The following is a 26,483-nucleotide window of genomic DNA, read 5'->3' as shown; positions in this document are numbered from 1 at the left end:
TGAGCAGTTTTCCTTTGCCATGCCCTTCTGCCATGATGTTCTACCTCACCTCAGGCCCAGAGCAATGGAGCTGAGTGACCATGAATTGAGACCACTGAAACTATGAGCCAAAATAACCTTTCCTAATTTAAGTTGTTCATGTCACATATTTTGATCACAGTCACAAAAAGCTTACTAACACAAGAAGGTATGTCCTGACCTTCTCCATGGGTAAAGGGCTAAGTTTTCACTTTATATGACAACTGCCAGTAGCCTATGTACTACTCATTCTCTACTTCTCCTTACCAACTCTATCTCTCTAGTATTCATGGTAGCAATATGTTCAACAAAAACATTGCATCTCTCACCCTGTCTTGCAACTAGAGATGGTCACATGACTAAATTATGTGTGAGACCTAAGTGGAAGATGTTTCCTGGGGAAACTTTTTTAAAAAGCTTTTAGGGGTTGAGGTTAGGTGAGTGACAGAGCGTATGCTTATCATGTGCAAGGCCCTGGGTTCTATCCCTAGCACCAAAAACAAAAACAAAAAGAGCTTTTGATCATTTTGCAATTTGAAAATGAGAATCATATGTTCACATAATGGGATCAAAGGAATCAAATGCCACACCAGCCCTGCCCTGGACCTAGTACTTCTGGGCCACTTTTTCATTAGTAATACATTTTTATCTAGTTTAAGTTACCTACTTACATTGAGTTTCCTGTTACATGTGACTGGACCTACTATTAAATGACGCCCTGTCTGAAGGCAAAAGTATTTTTAAAAAATTTTATTGTTGTTGTTTTTTCCCAGTACTGGGGATCAAATCCAGAGCCTTGCACATGCTGGGCAAGTACTCTACTACTGAGCTATTATATCTAGTCCTTTTAATTTTATTTTGTGCCAGGATCTCTCTGAGTTGTCCAGACTGACCTGGAGTTTGCTGTCATAGTTTGGATCTGGAATGTCCCCCAAAAGCTCATGTGTTGAAAGAATAGTCCCCAAGGCAACAAGGTTCAGAGGTGGAGCTTTTAAGCAATGGTGGATCCTGGGGGCTCTGAACTCACCACTAGATTTTCTTTCTTTCTTCCTTTCTTTCTTTCTTTCTTTCTTTCTTTCTTTCTTTCTTTCTTTCTTTCTTTCTTTCTTCCTTCCTTCCTTCCTTCCTTTCTCTTTCTCTTTCCTTTTTTCTTCCTTCCTTCCTTCCTTTCTTTTTTTTTTTTTTTTTTAATTAATCCATTGGTAGCTTAATGGACTACTGGGGGGTAGAACCTAGCTAAAGGAAGTAGGTCACTGAAGCCATGTCCTAGAAAGGTATATCTTCTCACCAGTCCTCCTCTCTCTCTCTCTCTTTCTCTCTGTCTCTCTGCTTCCTAGCTACCATGAGTTAACCAGCTTTCCTTCATCATGCCCTTCTGCCATGCTGTTCTGCTTTACCTCAGGCCCAGAGCAATGGAATTGGCTGGCCATGGACTGAATCCTCTGAAACCCTGAGCCAAAATAAACTTTTCCTCTTCTGAGTTGTTCTTGTCAGGTATTTTGGTCACAGCAATAAAAAGCTGATTGACACACCTTAGCTTCCTCAGTGGATGGAATTATAGGCATGCAACACTGTGCCCAGCACTATGACTGGTTGTTTTTTTTTTTTTTTTTTTTTTTGGTACTGGGGTGCTTCATCACATCTTCAGCCCTTTTTATTTGTTATTTTGAGGCAGGGTCTCACTAAGTTGCTTTGAACTTCGTTAAATTGCCAAGGGTGCTTGAACCTGTGATCCTCCTGCTTCAGCGTCCTGAGTCACTGGGATTATAGGTGTGTGCCACCACACCCAGCCCATTATTGGGTTTTTAAGCACATCCAAATTGCTAATGTTGCTCCTTGTCTTCAACCTGCTTTTCTCTCTGAGAGCATCTTTTTTGTTCTAATTTCCTTCATTAAAATTGTCTTTCAGAAGATCCACAACCCCCTTACAAAAGTTTATCTCATATCAGGATCCGGCCTCCTGGCCTAAGTCAAACATTTTCTCAAATCTGAATTATTCATTTCATCTAGAGTAGGACTTTAGCAAGACAGTTGAAGACAGATGTGGGTAGTTCAAGTTCAGTTCCCTTGGAGGTATTTCCACTTCATTCTTTCTGGTGTCCAGTAAGTAACTATTGATCATTACCATCAAATACACCCACCTCTCCCAAAGATAGGCATTAATTCTGAGACCCAGTGCTGTACTGAGTACATGTACTTCTTTCATGCTGAGAAAGTGAAATATTTGACTCTCCCATAATCAACATGGCTTTACTCCTCCTCACTGATAGAAGAGTAAAAGTTCTTTTGTGTCTTCTCTCTTTCAGACTGTGCCCAATCAGGCATTAAAAAGAAGAAGGAGGAGGAGGAGAAGTTCAAAAGTAGCTTAAGAAGCAGGCTTCATAATTGAGCCATTCACCTCCTAATGGCCTCGACTTTGCTATACAAAGGTCAAGCTTTGGAAATACCCCATTATCTTTACTCTGTGCCAAATTAAATTCTTCTGGTGTCCTCCTCCTCCTCCTCTCTGCAAAATTAAATTTCTGATTAAGGTTGCATACTCCCGCTGCTTTAGTAGAAGAGAGGCAATATGAAGACTTATTATCCTCTGATATTGGTACTCCTCCACCTCATGGCTAGGGGTGGGATGGAGAGGTTTGTTTTTCCAGTTATATAAATAATATATTCTCATTGAGAAGGTTTCCAGATTTTTGTTTTGTTTTGTTTTCTTATCTCCTTTTGTTTTTCTGGACTGACCTTTTGTTTTTTGCCTGGTCAAGGCTGAACATTTGCCTGGTATTCCATGGGATTATCAGCAGTTAAACATTTTCCAGACACATATTGGAAAGAAGGAACAACTCTGTTTAGTTGTTTTGCTCCATAGAAACTTTCCCAGCTGACATTATAGACTATGATCTGCTTTGTCCACAAGGCTCTTTTAAAAGATATTACTTTAATAAAGGGAAAATCAGGAAAAATAAAGTACGTAAACTCTAATCAATCCACTTGGTTCTTTGTTAAACAGTTATGCCAAAAGGCTTAGAGGATAAGTTTAAATTAGTGGCCAGAGCCTGGTGTGGTGGTGGGAGGGTGCTGAGGGAGGAGGATTGCAAGTTCTAGGACAGCTCAGCAATTTAGCAAGGACCTAAGAAACTTAGTGAGACCCTGTCTCAAAATAACAAATAAAAAGGGCTGGGGATAAGTGCCTCTGGGTTTAATCCCTGATATTGGTACTCCTGATATTGGTTTCCGATGTGGGAAACCATCCTCATTTAGCAGAATCAGACTAGGTTGAGTCATGGGACACAGAGGCCTGACTTCCAGGAACTAACAGCCATGGAGGTCTGTCCCAGATTGCCGGGAAGCATGTGGCACTGTGTGGGAATGGTTCCCTGTCTCCTCTGGAGTATTCCCCCTAAGAGAATGGCTCCCTTAATGCCACCCTATCCTGTCCATCACAGAAGAAGCTCCTCCCGGTCCTGGCCCCCTTTACCTGTGTATTATAAATAAAAGAGAGTTGGGTGATTTGTGGTTGTTGTTAGAGGCCAGAGCTGGTATGGCCAGACCTGTCATACCCTCTCTCATTTAAAAACAGTATTGGCTCTTTTGTGTTTAATGAGGAGATAAATTTTGGGGATAGTAGATTTAGAAAAACAACCAACATCCTCCTCCAGCAGTTAACCCTTTTCTCATCCACGTGGGACATGGCAGAGAGGTCCCCCACATCCCTCCCCACAAAAAGTGACCAGAGTAAAGGCTGTGTTCTAGTTTTAAAATAAAATTTATATTTCCTATTAGTGGTATGGTCTCAGATACCTGAAAAGAAATTATTTTGTCTTATAGAAGAATAATGACAATATTATGGGCATCTTTCAACTTCATACCTCTGCAGAAGAATAGTAATGCCAAGGGAAGAACAGCAAATAAACTCTTTTAGCACAGTAGGCTAACCTGAGTTATATATAAGAGGTTGAAGGGAAAAGAGAAACAAAGAAAAAAGAAAATGAAAAAAATAAGAGAAAAAAAAGGTAGTTGACCCCTTTATTCTGCTTCCTAACACCTGTTCCTCCACCTCCATTTCTTTGAAAAGATTAGGGTAAATTATGAGTTACCTAAGTGGTTAGTGCTAAGTAAGTTAAGAGAGAATCACGTAAAGGACAAGTTGAAGGACAATATCCACAGTTGCAGGGGATAATGGAAATATTTCAGTGTAAGTCATGAAACATTACATAACTTCTAGGAAAGATGGCACTCTAGACAAATGAACAAGAATGAACCAAAACTAGAAATTTCACTATATGAGGAAACAGACAAATTCCATAACATAGACTATAAAAAATATCCTCCAATTTGTACCCAAATCAAAGAAAGCAGTGGGATTTGACAGGAGTCAAATCTAAAAATTAATTCAGTACCATTTTTTTTTTCAAGTAAAAGAGATATTTTGAAGAATCAGTAGTAACCGGAAACTTGAAGGAATAGGACTAGGCAGGGTGGGCCCTACACAAATTATAAAGAACACCTTTAGGTTCCATTCTCAGATGTAAGGAAAGTAGAAACGATGAAAAAAACATGTAAATGTAAAAATACATTTTTATTTTCCAGGATTCTATTTCTTGACCCACGACTGAAACTTGGAAGTAAAGGGAGGCTGAGGTAGAGGAACCTGAGAGGCCGATCTCCCACATGAACACCATGATTACTAGCCAGACCTGCAACTTCAACCAAAATAAACTGAGCAGAGTAAATAAGTACTGACGATTTGGTAGAAATCCTACAACAGGCTCTATCTCCTCAAACTGTCAAAATGAAAAAGAAAACAACTTACTTGCAGTAGCAATAAGCACACCCAGATCTTGTTTCTGGCTCTGGAGGACCTAAAGTCCTTTGAGAAATGGCTGATTCTAGGACTGGGGCAGAAAGTACACACAATGACACTAGAGTATTTATAATGCCATAAAATAAGGAAGTGCTCAAAGAACAGTGAGCTGGGTGCAGTGGTGCATGCCTACAGTCCCAGCAGTCAGGAGCCTGAGGCAGGAGGAACACTTGAGCCCAGGAGTTTGAGACAAGCCTGGGCAACAGAGAGACCTCATCTCAAAACAAGACAATACAAAAATTAACAAAACAAGCAAAAAACTCCCCATTGATGAAGGTATGTAAAACCAAAACCAAACCAAAACAACAACAACAACAACAAAACCCCACAAAATAACAGAATGAGTGAAACGTCATTGCCCTATGTAATGTATGATTACACAGATGGTATGCCTCTACTTCATGTACAACCAAAGAAGCAAGTTGTACCTCATTTGTTTACAATAAAAAAAAAAAAAAAAAAAAACCCACAGAAATCAACTTAAAAATCTCCCAATGGCTAAAACTTGAAAAATTTAGGAACCAAAATAAAGTAGTATTGGATGATAACAAAAGTATTAAATAAATACCCATGAGTCCATAGTGATATAATTAAATGATTGAACATAGAAATAAGTGACAAAACACTTGTACAGAATTCCAAATAATTTATGTGAATACTGTCCACTTCAAAGAGGTGAAGCACAACTCCCTAGTCCTTAAGTGTGATCTGTGTGTGAAGACTTCTTTCCAAAGACAATAAAATGTAAAGGAGGAAAACTAACTACAGTGAGGAACCCTAACAAACACTACCTCCATCAGGTGATCAAAGTTAACATTAGCTATAATAAGCCATGGTGATGAAAATAGCATTTTATCTTTATAGTCTTTCTTCCCCAAAACTATAATCCTTGTTTAATTTTGACGAAAACAAATTCCAATTAAAGGACATTCTACAAAATACCTAAACAGCCAGGCAGTTGTGCATGTCTATAATCCCAGCAATTTGGGAGCCTGAGGCAGGAGGATTGCAAATTCAAGGCCAGCGTTAGCCATTTAGGGAAGCCCTAAGCAACATAGGGAGTCCCTGTCTTAAAATGTTAAAAAATTAAATATATAAAGGACTGGGGATGTGGGATGTGATTCAGTGGTTAAGCACACCTGGGTTCAATTCCTGTACCAAAACCAAAACAAAAGCCACCTAAACAGCCTAAACAGTATTGTTCAAACTTTCAAAGTTGGAGAAACTCTCAAAGCCAAGCCGATCCTAAGGGGACACAATGACTTACTGCAATAGGGGATCCTGGAACAGAAAGACACTATTAGGTAAAAACTAAGAAAAACTGGGAGTGGGGGTTGTGGCTCAGTGGTGGAGTGTTTGCCTAGCATGTGTGAGGCACTAGTTTCAATTCTCAGCATGGCATATAAGTAAATTAAATAAGGGTCCACTGACAACTAAAAAAAATAAAAAGAAAAAAAAAAAACTAAGGAGAACCAAGTAAAGCATGGACTTAATAATAGTGTATCAGTAATGAATTTTTTTAAAAAATTGAGACTGGGTCTTGCTATGTAGCCCAAGCTGGTCTTGAACTCAAGATTCTACTGCCTCAGCCTCCCAAGTGAGTAAGTGGGATTACAGTTATATAACACCCTGCCGACTAGTATTGATTATTTAACTGTAACAAATGTACTTCACTAATGTAAGGTATTACGGAAACTGGGAGCAGGGCATGTAGCTTTACTATCTTCAAAATTTTTCTGTAAATTAATAATTGCTTGAAAAATAGTCAATTTTAAAAATTAAAAAATTTTATGTAGCATTTAAAAAATTTTTAAAAATTAAATGCTCACAAACAACAACAAAAATGAAAAACATGAAAGGGTTGGGGATATAGCTCAGTTAAAGAGCACATGCTTAATGTGTTCAGGCCTTGGGTTTAATCCCTAGTACCGCCCAACGAAAGCAAACCAAACCAAACAAAAACACATGAGGAAAACACTGTTTCTCTAAACTCTCACACACCACAGACATTTCTGTGCCCAAATGTATGGTGATTTTTTTTCCCCCACAGACCAAACAATTCTCCAGCAAACACCAACTGCCTGTCTTATAATTCAGTTGAATTCTCTTATCTGGTTGATACCTGCACTTTTGACCAACTAGCTAGGCATTGGAGGCTCCCATAGCCCTCTCCTTTGGTTTGATAAATTTCCAGTAAAGCTTAGAGAACTCAATAAAACTCTTTTATTGGTTTATTATACAAGATACAACTCAGGAACAGGGAGATGGAACAGATGCACAGGGCACGGTATGGAGAATGGTAGGGCAGAGTGGGCACACCTCCTCCCAACATTTCCATGTATTCAGCAATCTGAAAGCTCATCAAATCTGGTTGTCAAAGTTCTGCTTTGTATTTGGGGTGCTGGAGATTAAATCCAGGGTCTTGTGCACACTAAGCGCATACTCTTAATACTGAGCTACATCCTTTGCCCCAAGAGATTTTATAGAACTTAATCTCTAGCTCCAACCACCTGGTGGGTGGGTGGGCTGAAAAGTCACTCTCTAATCCTCTAATGGCTTGGTCTGTCTGATGACCTGCCCCAGAAGACTTCTGGTTTAAGGACTCATCCTCAGGGAAGAGAACAGGAGTTACCAGTTTTAAGGACAATAGATTAGTGCTTAAGGAGAATGATAATACTTAGGACACTGTGCTATCACTCGGATGTTCTTTGGCCTACCCACATGGATTCATGTCTAAATTCTAATGTGAGCTTTTCTCTGAATAAAAGTGGAAAGAAAGTTGGGTATTGTGGCACATGCCTGTCATCCCAGTGACTCCAGAGGCTGAGGCAGTAGAATTGAGACCTCAAAGCTGGTCTCAGCAATTTAGCAAGGTCCTAAGCAACTCAGTGAGACCCTATCTCTAGTAAAATACAAAAAAAGGCTGGGGATGTGGCTTGGTAGTTAAGCGCCCCTGGATTCAATCCCTGGTACAACAACAACACCACCAAAAATAAATAAATAAATGAATACATAAATAAATAAATAAGAAAGAAAGAAAAAAGAAAAGTAGAAAGGACTGTTTTATTAAAAACTCTTATAGAGATTGGGATCTAGGTGATATGACAAAAAGACAGGGGAAAGAAATTTTTCCCTCTTTGGAAAAGTGCTCCAGAAAGTCCAGTGCAATTTTGGCACAGGCTGGATCCCAGAACTATGGGACAGAGTTGGGAGACAACACCTTTGTGTAGACATAGAAGTCCTCTGCTCCAGGTGCTGCTCATGTTAGGAACTTCATGTGGATTATATTAGGGCCAGGCACAGGATCCTATGCAGGCATAGGATGAGGAAAATGGACATGATTCACAGTAGCTGAGAGGTCAGTGAGCATACAGGAGACACTTTCATACCGTGTCTTCAAATAGGAAGGACTTTGCACAGAGTCTCATAATTCCATGGAAGGTGCAGTCTGTCAGATTCAGTGCCAGTTGTTATGACCTCATTTGACAACCAAGGTGAGATTGCCTGAAAAATATGAATTATACTCCCACACATTTTTTCTTGAGCCTTTGAAGTTTGTTATTGTTTAAGAATTGAACAATTAACATTAAATATTAAGGAAACAATCAGATAAGGTTTCTTTTTTATCATTGTTTTATTTTGAAATAATTATAGACTCATAGGGAGTTTAAAAGAGTACAAAGAGGGCCTGTATACCCTTTATCCAGGTTCCTCCAATGGTAGCATTTCAATAGCCAGGAAATTAGTCGAGTATGATGGTGCATACCTGTAACCCCAGTGGCTCAGGAGGCTGAGGCAGGAGGATTACAGGTTCAAAGCCAGATTCAGCAACTTAGTAAGGCTCTAAACAATTTAGTGAGACCCTGCCTCAAAATGAAAAATAAAAAGGGCTCAGTGGTTAAGTGACCCTGGGTTTAATTCCTGGTACCAAAAATGAACAAACATATAAACAAATCAGGAATTGATATTGGCACAGTCCCCATAAATCTTCAAATTTTGCCATTTTCACATGCACTTATATGTGAAGTTCTATGCAATTTTATCATGTGCAGATTTGTATACCCACCCCCATAGTCAAGATACGGAAGTGTTTTATCACCGCAAACATCGGCCCTGCTACTGCTTTATAGTCATGGCTGTTCACACCCACTTCTCCCTCCTCCCTCCCTGTTCCTAATTTCCTGCAACCACTCTTCTATTCTCTATATAATTTTGTCATTTTGAAAATATTATAGAAATGGAATTGTATGGTATATAACCTTTTGAGATTGGCTTTTTTCCACACTCAGTATAATTTTAGAGGTTTCTATATGAGGGAATGTATGTTAATGATGATGATTTAGGGTTTGTCATGGGATAAAATATTAAAATGTTTACCTTTCCAGATTCCCCAGATTGTATCATTTCTGACCTATATTGGCATCTTTATATTATTCTATATGGTAAGAAATCTTACCAGTAAACTTGAGTGGAATAATGTTGGTTAAATGTTAACTAACTACTGCATACTTGAATGGCTTAAGGCAGGTGTTCAAAGGTTACATGTTGTCCAAACTTAATAGCAAGGGGGCTGTGTCTCTTAGCAGATCAAGGTGTTTCAGGGGAATTTCTTAGGCAAATTAAAACAAAACCTATAAAATGTTAGAAAATTTACAAGCTAAATGATTTAAAACTGTCTTCCTTTTCAAAGTATAGAACAATTAGCAAATAGAGAAAATGTTACCATCAAGAAACCATTATAAGGACTGTGGGTATAGCTCCAGAACACTTGCCCAGCATGTTCAAAGCCCTGGGTTCAATCCCCAGCCCTGAAGGGAAAACAAAACAAACCAAACCTCAAAAACTGATATACCAAACAAAGAGCTTGTACATACCAAGGTCAATATTGGATTATTCCAGAAAATTAGAAGTTTCTGAGATTATAGAAAGTCAATGTTATTCCATGTCATGTAGGCTATGGGAATAACTACCATTCTAAATGTGGGTCCTGAAGAGCTAAACTCTATCTACTGTTTTTTGAATCAGAGTGACTCACAAACTTACAGGCTAAATTCATAAAGCCTTTGAATTTAAGACAAAGACCAAGATCAAGGTCAAGATTTCACCTTGTTTACTATTTTCTTTTATATAGGCCTCTGTTGTAAAGATGGACTTGTTGAATATTTAGGAAATGCTGTATAGTTTTTTTTAAATTTATTGTTATTTTGTTAAGTGCATTATCTTTATTTTACACTGAAGACTTTTCAGAATGATTGTATAGATAATGAGTTTCAGACACACTTCACTTTTTTTTTTTTTTTTAAATACTGAAATTTGCTATTTTAAGGCATGGGGTTGAAAGAGACTCCTTTTTTTTTTTTTTTTCTTTTTTGCAGTGCTGGGGATCAAACCAAGGTCCCTGTGCTTTCAAGGCAAGCACTTTACCAACTGAGCTATCTCCCCAGCCCTCCTTTCTTTCTTAGTAAACTGTAAATTGATATGGACTTTTTGGAATCCTTTTGGCACTATTTGTCAGATTTGAAGTTCTTATATCCTATTTTTACAATTCTACTTCTAGCAATCTATTCCTTAGATGTAATCTTAATTGTGCAGTTGATGTTCATTCATATGTGATGTTTTTTGCAACACTGTTAGTTATATTAAGTAACTAGAAGCAATGTGAATTTCCAGTACATTGAAAAAGGTTAAATAAATTATGAAATTCTATATAGTATAAGTTAATCGAAAGTATTAAAATAAAAAAACAGTAAAGATCTAGAAAGATGCACGACTGCATTGACTATTTATCTTGCTGCTTTAAAATTTTAACAACATACAATTGCTATGTTTACAAATGTAACAATATTTGGACTTAACATATAAAGCAAAATATATTTGACATTTTGGCTAGGTATAGTACTTTAAAAATGCCTGCACTGAATTAGATGTCTTACCTATTTGAAAAGTGTTTCCTATCAAAACAAAAAACAAAAACCCATAAAAACTGACTCAGTAAGCCACTCAACCATGAATGCTGGAACTGATTTTACATATCATTACAGTATCTGGCACATAGTAAATACTCAATAAATACTGATTGGATGAATCTTCAGTTTAAATCTTTTTAGTAACACCCACTTATTTAAAAGCAGAACATAAGTAGGGTTAGATGGTTGAGGGTCCTATTACTTGCTTTTCAAATGGCGAGAGAGCGCACCCTCTTTATGCTCAGGGAGGTTGCAATCTTGGTTGAAGACAGGACTTAGGTGGTTCACATTTTGGTAACAGGTGAATTGAAAACTCATTCAATTTTAGAACCAGACAAAAAGGGAGAAAAAGCAAGCAAGGTGTCATGTTACATTGTATTATATATGTGTGTATATATACCACATAGCTATTATATACATACACACACCTATATTTATTTTTGCTCAAACTGGAGGAAAAACATTTGGTGCAAACGTTTCCTGGCTGGGAAATTGTGATATCACTACTGTTTATACTTTCATCTGAAAAACAGTAATGATTCCTTCCCAGAAGCCTCCCCCTTCCCTGCTTTGGGAAGTATGAATGAGTAATCTCATAAAATGCTGGTACTATAATGGCTATACTATACATGTGCAATGAAAGTTTAATGTAAATTAAATACCAGACCGTTGGGTAGAAAAGAACTTAAGACTAAAATTATACAAAAATGAAAATGTGGTTGGGTGTAGTGGCATAGGCCTATAATCCCAGAGACTCGGGAGGCTGTCTCACCTCCCGAGGAGGATCACAAGTTTGAGGCCAGACTCAGCAACTCAGCAAAATCCTGTCTCAAAATAAAAAGGGTTGGGGGTGTAGCTCAGTGGTAGGGGGGGCCCTGGTACCAAAACCAAGTAAAATAAAAATAAAATGTGCCGGCACGGTGGTGCACGCCTGTAATCTCAGCGCTCAAGGGGCCGAGGCGGGAAGATCGGAAATTAGCCTAAGAAAGGGAGCAAGACGCCGTCTCAAAATAAAAACTAAAAAGCGCTGGGGATGTAATCCGGAGGTTCAGCGCCCCTGGGGCGGCTCCCACTGGTCAACTCTCCGTGGCCGGCGGTCGACGGGCGGGTCCGGCAGAGGCCAGAGGTCGCCCCCTCCTGGGGCTCCAACCTAGGCTTCCTTGAGCAGGAGGGTCCAGGCCTCCGAAGACCACAACCGCGCCTGGCTCCAGGCCATCATGCCTGGCTCGGCTGTGCCGCCGACAGCCTCGCCCAGCTCGGGTAGTTGGGCCGGAATTCTCCGGTCCTCGCGCACACTCCTTCCTACTCTCGGGAGTTGGGTCCCAAGGCTTTTTCCGCCAGCAGGGGGAAGCATTCTGACCGGGCCGCCCAAGTCCGAGAAGCCGGAAGGCTGGCTGGGCGCAGGAGGGAGCGCCGCGGCGCGGGAAGCACAAGGCGCGCGCCCCCGCGAACGCAGGAGCGAGGCTGGGGACGCGCGCGCGTGCCCGGATGGGGTTCGGAAGGTGGGGCCGAGAGGCGACGGCGGGAAGAGGGCGCCCTGGAGTCGGGCCGAGGGTGGGCGCGAGCGTAGGGGCGGGCCCCGGGGGGAGGGCGTCGACGCCGAGGGGGCGGGGTCAGGCGAGGCGGGGGCGCGCTCGCGGGCTGGGAGGGCTGGGAAGGCGGGGGCGCGGCGGTGGCGGGAGCGTGCCCGGTCCCCGCCCCTGTTTCCCACTCGCTTCCACCTCCGACCCGCCGGGGCTCGGAGAGGCGCCGCTCTCTGGTCCCCGGAGCCGCCCTACAGCGGCCGCCTACCCCCCTCCGTTCGCGGCCAACCCGTCAGTCCTCACACGGTGCGCTCCTCCGTCTGGGCCATGGATGGGTAAGTGCTAGGCGGCACGGCGGCCGCGCGGGGCTGCGGTGGACCCGCTTCCTCTCTGCTCTCGGCGGGAGGCGCCGAGGCCGGGGAGCTGGGCGCGGCGCCGGCGGCCCGAGGAGCGGCCCGGGCAGAGCCCGACGGCGGCGCTTCCGGGCGCCTCGGTGGAGCTCCCGGATCGGCGGAGGCGCCGTCCACCGCAGCGTCTCCTCCTTGCACGCGGCGCCCGGGTAATGTCCGCCCCTTCGCACCCTAACAGCGCAAACCGGGAAGCGGAGGAGAGCCCGGCTCGGAGCCCGTGCCTGGGTCCGCCCTCGGCGCCCGGAGTCTGGGGAGCCCGGCCGGCCTCCCGACACTTCCTCTCAGAAAATGGTGCGCGGCGCTGGGGGAGGCGGAGGCGGCGCTCGAGGCGGGCGGGCGTCCTCCGCTCGGGGAGTTGCTGTTTACCGGCGGGGTGGAGCCGTGGAGCTCTCCCCGGCGGAGAGGCGAGTGGCCGCCGGGTGGCGAACGGCCAGTGCGCGCGTCGGTACACGTCTGGGCGGCGACCGGGTCCCGAACCGCGGCCCAGCGCGGCTGCCCGGGGCCGGCCGAGGTCTCCCGACTTGCGCTGCGAGACTTGTTAACGATTTCTGTGTAGCGGGCGTCTGGACTGGATGACCATGGACGCTTCCCCTTCTCCCCACACCCCCACGAAACTTCGTGAATTCGTTGCTAAGTGTGTAAGAAATTGTGCAAGTGCAATTTCCGGGGACTTTTCAAATACTCAAAAATTAAATAGAGTTCGTGATCAAAACGAAAAGATTTAGAATCGCCTATACCGTATAAATATTTCTCTGAGAACTCAGGGATATGGTGTGGAATCAGATATATTTTATTAAAGCGTTAATTGAAGGATCTTTTTGAATTAGTCAAAGGTCATATTATGTCTACATCAAGATTTTTTTAATTCCCAACTCTTTTAGGGATTCCAAAATCTATTTATTTATCCCCATTAATGCATTTGAGGTTATGACAAGATTTCTGTAAGATTCCTGGTTGTGGTATAAATACAACTTGCTTGAAAAGTAAAAGCCATTTTACGTGTCGCCATATAGTTGATGATTGTTGCATGTTATGTGAAGACACTAGAATCTTCCAACAATTTTTGTCCTTATTAGATTTCATTTATTTTAGTTTTGCAGTATTAAGTGTGATAAATGGATTAATTTATTTAAGTGCGATTTTAGATTTTATGTATGGTTGTGATGTTCTTTAAAGTATTATTTTTATCTAATTGAAGCTGTTTTGTTTAATTGAAACTTCTCTGGGCATTATTGAAGACTTATTTCACACTACCTTATTCAGTTATATTTTATATACGTGCGGAGTTTTGTTAATCTAATGATTTATGTCATTATGACGATATTTTAATTCAGGAAGCCTGTAAAATTAGTATTTCATTATGTGTAGTGAATTGTCCTTAAAAGGTTTGATTTTATGTATGGAAGCAGGCTAGCTTTTTGAGTTGTAAAATTTATAGTAAAAGAAAACTCTTGAATTTTGTGTCTTGGCTCTTAAACTCTTGGATAGCTGTGAAGTGCAGAGTTACTCTTTTCTGATAATGTTTAAGACGTTAACTCTTTTGCCTTATTTGTGGTTTTAAAGCTTAGAATGAGTTTTATTGGCTTAAATATTTAGGGTAGTGATACAGAAGGTAAGTTCATTTGGGAGTTCAGGTAGGAATATCATTTGCTCTGCATCAGGACCAGTAATGATAGTATTACACACTTATGCAGAAAACATTACTTGTCATGTTTAAATTTTAGAAAAACATATTTCCAGTTTCAGAAGTCTATAAGGAAAGATAAAATCTACAACCTTGTAGTTTAAAACAATTAAATTCATGTTACTTAACAGTCCAGAGCCATACATTTGTTTTCATGTAGTAAACATGACATAGGTTATTAAATAGGATATAGGACTTATTTGTAGGTTTCTTTTGGGAAATATGGAAGGCTCCACATTCATTGAAGTGTAGAAGAGTGAATTTTTTTTTTTTGTATAACAGGACTTTATAGGAATATTTACATCCTGGTCTTAAGGGGAGAATTTCACCCTCAGGAAGCTAATTAAATTTCTTTATTTTCCCACAGCCTGAAAAAGCTCCTTTTCCTTAATTTTGTTAGAAAAACAAATAACAGACCACGAGTCAAAATTATCTTTATAGTGACTCTTCAGATCCCAACCGGAGTGTGTGTGTGTGTTCATTTTTTCCTAAGGGGAATGATTTTATACTTGCACAGTTTTGATATGGTAGAATTTTTTTTAAAGCAAATTTTTTTGGAAAAATTTGATGTCCGAAATATGATGTTTGTACTTATTTTAGTTCTGGGAGACTGTCTGAATTGTATTTTGGTGAGCAGTTTTTCGTGTAAATGCAGATCTGCAAAATGCTTTCTATTTCTGTAAAACACAAGCACTGGTTTTCTTTTACTTAAAACTTTAGATGTGATCATACCAGTGATATAAAGGAATGAACTTTGGTGATTTTAAGTTTTGGTCTGAATTTGTTAAACAAAGGTAAATGAATAAATGAACACATTGTTTTGATGCACCACTATAGTACTAAAAGATAATTTTTAATTTCTTACTTTGCTATTGAGGCTTTGCTTTTACACTCTGCTGTTGCTAGACTATTCCACCATTTTTGTTTTTATTAACATTTCACAACTCATTACATTTTTATTTTTATTATTTGTTGAATGCTTTTTCTTTTTTCTTTAACCTTATTATCTCTGTCTTTTTAAAAAACTTGTTCTCTAACTTTGTTTTCCATTTTCTCTTTTTACTTTTTCCATACAGTGTTGTTACAGATCTTATAGCAGTCGGTTTAAAGGTAGGAATCTTTTACTATCCTTTTGTAATCATTTTTGTAATTTAGTTTTGGCATTTTTAAAATGGTAAAACCATCTCATCTGTTCATGAAATTATCTGTTTTGTGAGAGTCATCTTTCATTTTTACTTAGCTCCAAAATAAATAGACTGGTAGCTAATTTTGGATTTTATATACTTTTAAGGAGGAGCTATAATACTAGCATGTAAACAAAGTGTGAACAGAAAATTGAGCCCAAAGTTTAACTTGAAATATTAAAGGTGTTTTGGTTTTTGTTTTTTGGCTGTTAAATGTAACAGATTCTGATTATCTTCCTATCATATCCTTTCTTATATCCTCTCTTTTCATGAATGTGCTTATGAATAATAAAATAATGATAGCTGATATATCTTTAGTACCTACTATATACCAAATACTTTATATATGCATTTTTTCATCAATCATTACAACAAACCTTAAAGGTAGGTAATTCATACTCCCATTCTAGAGATGAAAAAGTGAGTTCAGAAAGTTTATGTCCAAGAAGTGGTACACTGGTGTTCAAATCCATGACTCCTGTTTCCAAAGCTTGACCTTTTTTTATATTATGCCTTAGATGCCAGCAACCAGGGTTCTAGCTAAAGGTGAACAGCTAGAGAACTGGGTAATTAATATTTTATAATAATGATTTTTCTGTTATAAATTATTTGTTTTATCGAAGTCTTGTCATTTGATTTAAAAATATAAGTCAAGTAAACAATACTCCTCAATATGAGACTTTTAAAATATAGCTGTTGTTCTCAGGTTTCCTTTTGTAATTTGGTATTTGATATAGCTGAGTAGGGAATCTAGTTCAAGAAGTCACTTACAGTTCAGATTATGGTAGAAAGCAGAAAGAAGTAATTTGTGTTTGTATTGTGTGTGTTTTAATATTTTAGATACATTTATGTAAATTGGTTCACCCCTTTCTAGTATAAATGCTGCTAAAGAGAGCACTTGATTTCACTGTTTGTATATATCATCTTGCTAGCAATTTCCATGCTTTTACTTCATTTACATTTATTGTATCTGATGGTGGTGGTCATATTCTTAAAGACAACTTTAAAAATAAGCTTAAATACAATAAGCAGCATTTAACACTAAAAATACCATGTCCAAGACTAGCACAATTGGGAAGAACCACTGCTTACAGTGTTTTGGAGTCGAGTGGAATTGACCTGCTTTGACAAACTTTGAATGTATTTATTAGTTAGAAATAAATGGAAAGGTCTCTTGTTGGAATATTTTTTTTGGTAAATATGTTTACCATAAATATGTTTTGGTAAACATATTTACCAAAATATGTTTTTTCTTTTGGTAAATACTTTTTGGTAACATATTTCTCATTTAGGAATGACACTTAGGTTAGAAACTATAGGCTTAATCATTTCTGAGATTACTTTTGTTGTCTGTTGGTTCCTGTGGGGAAAGAATATTTAATGTGAATGCTGTTTTTGTCTTATCAGAAATGTAATTTGTTATTCTAGAGTTTTATCAGGCAAAAATGAATACAGAAGACATTTAAAAAACTTAACATTTAGGAGCTAAGGAATATGCTTGAAGGATTTCATGCTTGGGGAAAATATATTGTTTTATTGTGGGGAAAATATATATTCATCTGAAAGAAAATTTGTTAGGCACAGGAACCATATGTGGATACAGAATTGGACTTTTCAGGAACCATATGTGAACACAGAACTGGGCTTTTCTGACTACATGTTTTACAGCAAGCGCTTTAAAAACATAACTACTCTGAAGGGAAGATAAACTGACTAGTTTTTTCAGTAACAATCTGGTTTTTTTTTTTTTTTTTTTTGGTACCGAGGATTGAACTCAAGGGCACTTAACCACTGAGCCATATCTCTAGCCCTATTTTGTATTTTATTTAGAGACAGGGTCTCACTGAGTTGCTTAGTGCTTCACTGTTGCTGAGGCTGGCTTTGAACTCTTGATCCTCCTGCTTCAGCCTTCTAAGCTGCTGGGATTACAGGTGTGCACCACTGCACCCAGCAACAGTCTGTATTTTTATAGATTTAAATACTAGAAGTGTGTGTAAAGTTATATGGAATTTCTCATAAAACTGTTCTTTCTTTGATCCCATCCAAGGAAGTTTAGTTATGAAATAATAGGCTAGTAAGCTTCAGATTGAAAGATATACCAACAGTTATTTCCTCTGTTTGCTGTCTGAATATGATAACACAACACATGGTTTAAGCTAGTGGCAAGAGTGGATTTCAGGTTATATTAAATTTACTTTCCTGAATTCAGAGAGTAATACTAGATTTTTTTTTAAAGAATTGAAACAAAAATATAAAATCCATTTTTTTAATTAAGGAAGAAAACAGTTGTTTTTAGAGATTTAGTGATTTAGAATATGTCATAAAGACAGGGATTTTTGATATTTACTACTGTGTCTGGTGCATAATCTCTCAAAAATGATGAATGAATGGATGAATGCCACATTGTCACAAAGCTAGTTAGGTGGCAAACTTATACTGGAACCTAAGCTTTCCAATTTTGCTAGTATTTCTTCTATTGGTTATATATCATAGTGAGAAAGAAGTCATTTCAGTTTTTAGATTGAAACTTTATTGAAGGCAGGTAAACATTTTCAGGAAGTTTAGGGCAATACCATGTTATATATACTTGTGTACCCAGGATGTTTTATGCAATTTTTTTTTTTTTTTTTTTTTTTTTTTTTGTTCTGGGGATTAACCCAGGGGCCCTTGACCACTGAGCCACATCCCCAAACCTTTTTATATTTTATTTAGAGACAGGGTCTCGCTAGGTGTCTTAGGGCCTCACTAAATTGCTGAGAATAGTGTTGAATTCGCAATGCTCCTGCCTCAGCCTCCTGAGCTGCTGGGATTGCAGGCATGCGCTGCCGTGCCTGGCTGTTTCATGTAATTTTTGAGCCTTGCCCAAACTAAGAAAATTACCTATTGATTACTTAGAAAATATTTGTTTTATTTCTTCATGTTTTTGTATTTTGAAATGCTTATTGAGAAACAGTGAGAAGGAACTGCCATCCTTAATTTTGAATTCTTCTGAGTAAAGAAACAACCAGGTGATTGAGTGAGCTGTGCATGTTCCAAGAATTTTATTATGCCAGCTAAATCAAAGTGTCAACATTGTAAGTTAACAGGTTTTTTTTGTGTGTAACAAAGTATGTTAAATAATTGACTAGTAAATAAGTAATTTGGGGCTCAAACCCAGGGCCTCACACATGCTGGACAAGCATTCTCTACCACTGAACCATATCCCCAAACCCAAAGTATATGTACAGTTTTCAACGTATACTTTATAACTAGCTGGCTTATCTTAAATTCATCTATTAACCACATTCCTGTTTAAGTTGGTCTTCTATTTAAATGTTTCAGTTTCTGGGTTGTCATCTTCATTTTTTTTTATTATTATTATTTTTAATTTTGAGACAGGGACTTGCTAAGTTGCTGAGGCTGGCTTTAAACTTGGAATCCTCCTGCCTCAGCCTCTCTAGTCACTGGGATTCCAAGTATTTGCCCTGGTGCCTATCATCTTATTTTAAGCAAGTAGTTAAATATAGAAAACTCAATGGCTTAGGAAGGAGCATAATTGGCTTCCAATAATTATGCCTGCCACTGCATAGAGAACAATAAAAAAATGTTTATTTTTAGAGATCAGTTTTCTATTTGCTTGATACTAGGGGTCGCATATTACAGCCCATGGGCCAAATCCAACTTGCTACCTATTTTTGTAAATACTTTTATTGGGACACAGTTATGCCTATTTGCTTCTCTATTGTCTGTGGCTACTTTCACACTCTAATAACAGAATTAGTAGTTATAGTAGAGGTGACAAAGCCTAAATCATTTATTTCAGGACCCTTTCAGAAGAAGTTTGCCTGCTTTTGTGCTTGTTCTATAGGAAGTGCAGAAGTCCTTTGTTGCAAATTCTTTTCCTTTAAAATTGAGCTGTAATTTATAGAGTGAAGAACAGAGGCTTCAGGGTACAGTTCAATAAGTTTCTTTTTTTCTTTTTTTTTTTTTTTTTTTCATGTATCAGGAATTGACCCAGGGTGCTTCACCATTGCACTGCATCCCAGCTCTTTTAATTTCTTTATTTTGAGGCAGGGTCTCAGTAAGTTTTGAAGCTGGCCTCAAACTTGGGATTTGAGGCTCAGCGTCCTAAGTCACTGGAATTATAGGTGTGTGGCACCATACCTGGCCAATTCAATAAATTTTGACACACCCCAATCAGAACAATTGAACAGCACTCCAGAAAGTTCCCTGTTCTCAGACTCAGTCTAGACAACTATTTTTCCATTGTTTAACCTTATATAAATGGAATTGGAGAACTTAAGCTCTTTGATGTTTGGCTTATTTTTTTTTTTTTTTTTAAACAGTGATGTTGAGATTCATCCATATTGTTTCATATAGCCATAGTTTTTTTTTTTTTTAAACCTCTATGAGTATTCCATTGTATGACTACTCCATTGTGTGAATACAGTAGTTTAAAATCTGTGCTCATGTTGATGGACATTTTTGTTCTTTTCAGTTTTAGGACAGTAAGAATAAAACAACTGTGAACATTTATGTATATAATATATATATTTCATTCCATCCCATGCCTAGAAAGTAGAATTGCTGACTGATAGGATATGTGTATATTTAACTTTATTGGAAACTGTTTGGATCCTGAATGTTCCCCCAAAGGCCTGTTATATATTAAGCACTGGTCCCCAGTGTTGTGCCACTGTGGTAAGTAGCCTTTAGTATCCTTTCTAGCCATTCCCTTATATCTCTGTGAGTGTGTGTGTGTGTGTGTGTGCGCGCGTGTGTGTTACTGGGAATTGAACCCAGGAATGCTCTTCTACTGAGCCAAACTCCCAACCCTTTATGTTTTATGTATTTAGATTGTGTGTGGCTAAGTTGCTGATGCTGAGCTCAAATTTGTAATCATTCTGCCTTAGTATCCCAAGTTACTGGGATTATAGGCCTACCACACCACACCCAGCTAATCTGTTTTTTAAATTGGTGTAAATAAATCACACTTCAAATGATGATTAATAGAGTTGGATAAATATCTGCATGTTCATAACTTTTTTGTTTGTTACACTTGTTACTTCTTATTTCTCTGTTCATTTTTTGCCTTCTCTGGTTTTAATTGAGCATTTTATGATTCTGTTTCCCTCTGCATATTAATTAATACTTCCTCTAAAGATTTTTCTTTATGGTTATCCTGTACTTTTACCATGTATATTTACAACTCATCTAAGTAAGTAATCAAATGACACTCTGTTGCTTTACATGGTATGTACTGTGGGTACATATTATAATGCAACATTTTCAGTTCTTCGTCCTGTCCTTTGTGACCTTACTGGCTTTCATTTCATTAGATACCTTATAGCCCAATTAAGTTTAAAGATTTTATTTTATCTTCATTTATTACTTTTTCAATAGCCTTCCTTTATATTGATGTATTAATAAAAAAGATCTTTGATCTATAATAAAAAAGGATTTGTGATTCCTCAAATAACTTTTTTTTTTTTTTTTGGTATCAGGGATTGAACCCAGGGGTTCTTGACCACTGAGCCACATCCCCAGCCCTTTTTTATTTTGAGACATGTTCTCACTAAGTTACTTAGGGCCTTGCTGAATTGCTGAGGCTGCCTTTGAACTTGAACTTCTGATCCTCCTGCCTCAGCCTTCCAAGCTGCTGGGATTACAGGTGTGTGCCTCCTCCCCAGCTCAAATAACTTCTTGCAAAGCGGATTTACTGATAGTGAATTCTCTTGATGTTTATTGTCTGACAAAACTTTTTTTGTGGTGCTAGGAATATTGAGTTGGCCTTTTGTTCTTTTTGATATTTTTAAAATTTAAATTACAGTTGTACATTAAAACATCATAATTGTAAGCATTTTGGGGGGTACCATGTGATGTGTTAATACATGTGCCCATTGTATAATATTTAAAACAGGTTAAACATAATCTTGTCATCTATCATTTCTTTATTGAAAAAACATTCAGAAACTTTTAATACTTAAAATATTTTCAGTTTTCCTTGCACAGTGTCTATTGAAACTCTATTTTTTTTTAAATTTCTTTGTATATATCTGTTTTTCCTGATTTCTTTCATGATTTTATTTATCTTTGGTTTTCTGTGGAAGTATGGATGTCTATGGTATTTATTCTGCTTGGGATCTTTGAGCTTCCTGGATCTGTGCTTTTAATGTCTATCACTAGTTAAGAAAAATTATTAGGCACTGTTATTTTAAATGTTTGTTGTGTTCTCTTTTTCTTTTGTGGTGCTGGAGATTAAATACAGGGCCTTGCACATGCCTAAGCTACCAACTAAGGTACATTCTCAGTCCTCTCTTCTCTTCCTGATATTCCATTTATGTCTGTGTTACATGTTTGAAGTTGTCCCACAGTTTTTGGATGTTCTTTTTAATCTGCATTTCAGTTTGATAAGTATCTATTGAAATATCTTTAAACTCATTTATTCTTCAGCTACGTCTAGTCTACTGATGAGTGTATCAAAGATTTCTTCATTTTTGTTATAGTGTTTTTCATTTCTAGCATTTTGTTTTGCTTTTTTAGAGTTTTCCTCTGCTTACATTATCTATCTTTATTGCATGCTATCTACTTTTTCCCTTTTTATTTTTTTTGGTGGTGCTGGGGATTGAACCCAGGGCTTTGTGCTTGTGAGGCAGTTACTCTACCAACTGAGCTATATCCCCAGCCCTTTTCTTGCTTTTTACCATAACGTGATTTTTGGCTGAAAGCCAGAGTATCAGACTAGAAAAATTGAATAGTAAAAGGCCTTCAGTGAGAGTTTTATATTAATCTGGCTAGTAAGTTGGGCTGTAGATTTGCTGTGGGTGTGGAAACTTCAAATTCCCTAGTGTCCTTGTTTTTGTATTCTCCTTTGGAGTCTGACTCTTGCAACTCTTGCAGCTGAAATCCATTGCTATTAAGGTAAAGCCCTGTGATGTGATAAGGCATTGGGAAGAAGAGGCATTCTATTCTCTACTCAACCTTTTTGTGTGTGTGTGTGTGTTGAGAATTGAACCCAGGGCTTGTGCATGGTAGGTAAAGTGTTCTACCATGAAGCTATATCCCCAACCCTTTTCATTTCATTTTAATACAGGATCTTGCTAAGTTATCCTGTTTGGCCTTGAACTAGTGATTCTCCTGTCATTGCCTCCCTAGTAGTAGCTGGGATTACCCAGCTTAAATTTAAGCTTTTGATAGGCCTGTGTCCTGGGCTGTGACTATCACATGTGTTTGTTGGCAGCTCCTCTACCCCCCTTAGGTAAGCCAGGAAGCCTAGAGGGGCTGAAATTGAGGAAATGCTCTTCCCTTGGATTGGATAGAGTAGAGTAGGACTTTGTTTTGAAGAAACATGAAATTGTATTTCACAATGGTTGTCCCCCTCTTCCAGCTAGAGGCTAGAAAGAATCTTTCTTGTCTCTTTACCTTGAGAACTCAGTGAATTTTTTAGAGGTAAAACCCAGGAATGTGTTGGGACCCCTAATATTGTAGGCTGCAGAGATTTATCTTATGCAAGTTCATACTTAGCCACCAGCAGCTTGTCAAAATTCCCAAGTAAGTTTTGCATCTAATTTGTGATTCTAGCTTCTGCTTCAAGTAAGGATGTATGTTGACTGTGACTCTGGGTTATCCATCTCTCTAGATATCGAGGTGTAGTGGTTTGCCCAGTAGCCATATTTCTCTGCTAGGTCCAAAAATAGCTGATGATTTTTAGTTTGGTATTTTTCTTTTTGTAAAACGGAAAGATGGCAGTTTTCAAGCTCCTTACTAAACTGAAAGTCTTACCTTTTTTTCAGATGGATTTATGTGTCTACGATTGGATATATATATATATATACATATATATTTGTATATTGTCAGATACATTTTTCTCTCATTGCATGACTTCTGTATTTAATTGTATGTTTTGGTAAAGAGAAGAATTTGATTTTCATAAATATATTTTCTTTTCCTTTTTAATTTTTAGTTATGGCTTTTTCTGTGTTTAACTTAGAACTCTACTTATTACCAAGGACATGAAAGAAGTTATTGCTCTTTATTTGCTTCAAGAAGCCATCAGAGTTTTAACTTTTATAGATAGGGCTAAGGAGAATCTTTTTTTTTTTTTTTTTCTTTTTGGTAGAGGAGATTGAACCTATGGGTGCTTTACCACTGAGCTGTATACCTAGCCCTTTATATTTTTTTTGAGACAGTGTCTTGCCAAGTTGTGTATGGTCTCACCAAGTTGCTCAGTTGGCCTCAAACTTGTGATCCTCTTGCCTCACCTCCTGAGTTACTGGGATTACAGGCATATGCCACTATTACTGGATCTTTAAAATTTTTTTTTTTTTTAATTTTTAATTTTGAAATAGAATCTTGGGCTGGGGTTGTGGCTCAGAGGTAGAGCACTTGCCTAGCATGTGTGAGGCACTGGGTTCAATTCTCAGCACCCACATATAAATAAATGAATAAAATAAACATCCATCAACATCTAAAAAAAACTAAAAAAAAAAAGAAATAGAATCTCACTTAAGTTGCTCAGACTGGCCTTGATTTTGTAATCCTCTTGCCTCAGCCTCCCAAGTTGGGATTACAGGTATGCATTACCACCCCAGCTATTAACTTTCTTAAAATTATAACTTTCAAATTCCTTATTTTCTGATATGTGTATTTATAAATTACTTTAAAGTGTTACATAAACTGTGATTTACAAGTTTGATTAATGCTTATTTTCATTATTTCAAAGTGTTTCTATATTTTTCCTATGACTTTTCCCCCCTAATTTCCTTTTTTTTTTTTTTTTTTTTTTTTTTGGGACCAGGGGTTGAACCTAGGGGCACTTAACCACTGAGCCACATCCCCAGCCCAGTTTATTTTTTATTTTGAGACAAGGCGTCACTAAGTTGCTTAGGACCTCACTAAATTGCTGAGGCTGACTTTGCACTTGGGATCTATCCTCCTGCCTCATCCTCCCAGATTGATGGGGTTATAAGTGTGCACCATGGTGCCTGGCTCTAATTTCCTTTTTACCCCAAAGATTATCTAGTAGTTTTTAGAATTTAGTTTCCAAACATAATGTGCTGTTCTGTTATTGTTTTTATTTTATTGTAGAAAACATGGTCTCTTTAGTGTAGTCCTTTGGATGATATTCTTTTATGAACTATAATATAGGAGTTGGCAAATTATGACCCAAGGGTTAAATTGAGCTCCCTGTTATTTGTTTTTGTATATCTTACATCTTGTCTATAAGTTTTATTGGAACACAGCCATGCTCATTTCTGTGCTATGGTTGCTTTTGTTCCTGCAGCAGCAGAGTTGATAGTTGGGGACAGACTATATAGGCCATAAAGCCTAAAGTACTATCTGTCCCTTTTCAGATAAATTTGCTATTTGCTAACCTGAGGCAATGTCTGTGCCCTGTTTCTCCCCGTCCCATTGCTGGGAATCAAACCCAGGGCTTGCTTTTTTTTTTTTTTGGTATTGGAGATTTAACCCAGGGGTACTTAACCACTGAGACACATACCCAACTGTTTTTTTTTATATTTTATTTAGAGAGACAGGGTCTTGCTGAGTTGCTAAGGCTGGATTTGAATTGTTGATCTTCCTGCCTCAGCCTCCTGAGTTTCTGAGATTACAGGCATGTGCCACTGTGCCCATCTAAACCCAGGACTTTTTGCATATGAGGCAAGCACTCTACCACTGTTACACACCTAGCCCAAATGTCCCAAATGTCTGTTTTGTAAATATATCCTCTTAGCTGGGTATCTGGTTCTACATTCAATGTATCTATTAGCTCAAGTTATTGATTGTATTGTTTGGGTTCCCTGGTCATATTTTGTATGTTTAGTTTGTTTGTTTTTAAGAGAGATGTAGTAAGACTTTCACTCAACTGTTGATTCATCTTCTTTTTTTTTTTTTTTTTTTGGTTTGTATTTCATCATGCTGATGAAGATCTAGAATTTTAGTTTTGGATTATTATAGACATACTTTATCATTTTCTCTGGACCTTAGTGGTTTGTTTTTTGTTTGTTTTTCCCCAGTGTATGTTTCATTAAGATATCTGATCACTTTATTTCTATGTCCTGTTTTTTTTTTTTAAATCATCTCTTGGGTTTGTTTTCCTACTGATTTGAGTACTTTCCCCGAAAAGTTAACATGTGCATTTGTGTGACAGATCTGCTGAGGGTTTGTATCCCTGAGGATATTTTAAAACAAAAATGTAATTTTAAAAAATTTTATTTTTTTATTTTTTATATTGTGACAGGGTCTTGCTAAGTTGCTGAGGCTGGCTTCAAATTGCTATCTACCTGCCTCAGCCTCCTGAGTTGCTGGGATTATAGGCATGCAGTAGCATGCCTGGTTAGAATGCATTTTTTTCCTTTAAGGAAAAAAAAAGCTTCCTTCCAACTTGTATTCTCACTGAGACCTTCAAGTCCTCAACTCCAGTCTATAACCACTTATCTCTATCACTCCCACATTAGTTGAAGTTAAGTTTCAGCTTCTTTAGGGTGTTTCTTTCATTATTTTGATTAGTTTTTTAAATCCACACATTCTTCGAGGTTCTACAGGTTTCTACAGATGAATTTGGAGATGGGTTAGCAACTCATACAAATTTAACAGTTCACATTGAAAGATCCACTAGTTAATTAGGACAGTGAATACAAAGACCCATCGCCTAGATATGTTGTTATATTATTGCAAAATTTCATGGATGAAGAAATGATTCCCATAGCTTCCAGGGAGGAATAAGTCAGTTTCAAAGAAATGAATATCAGACTGGTATCTTACCAGTCACACTACTCTTGGGTGAAAATGGGACACTGTTTATAATTTTCTTGGGAAAAATAATTTTTAACCAAGATCCTCTACTAAGTCAAATGATCAG

General features: G+C 38.1%; 1 protein-coding gene across 9 annotated transcripts in view; it reads left to right on the top strand.

Moving 5' to 3' along the window:
• Positions 1–10,704: 10,704 nt before the first annotated feature.
• PTBP3 (polypyrimidine tract binding protein 3) overlaps positions 10,705–26,483 on the top strand; it is a 96,016-nt gene continuing 80,237 nt past the window's right edge. For 2 of the 9 annotated variants that reach the window (XM_079112595.1, XM_079112593.1), the window contains exon 1: positions 12,566–12,700. Coding sequence is in view for 5 of the 9 variants with exons in the window: in XM_079112590.1 (XP_078968716.1) it covers positions 12,060–12,700; positions 15,536–15,569 (675 nt within the window). In the remaining 4 variants the exon portion in view is untranslated. Of the gene's footprint in view, positions 12,701–12,764; positions 13,426–15,535; positions 15,570–26,483 lie in introns of those variants that run through there. The other 7 variants (XM_079112590.1, XM_079112588.1, XM_079112589.1 and 4 more) reach the window with 7 other exon arrangements.

The sequence above is a fragment of the Sciurus vulgaris genome (assembly GCF_902686455.1).
Source record: "Sciurus vulgaris genome assembly, chromosome: 15".
Classification (NCBI taxonomy): domain Eukaryota; kingdom Metazoa; phylum Chordata; class Mammalia; order Rodentia; family Sciuridae; genus Sciurus; species Sciurus vulgaris.
This window is presented reverse-complemented; position numbering and strand designations above follow the sequence as displayed.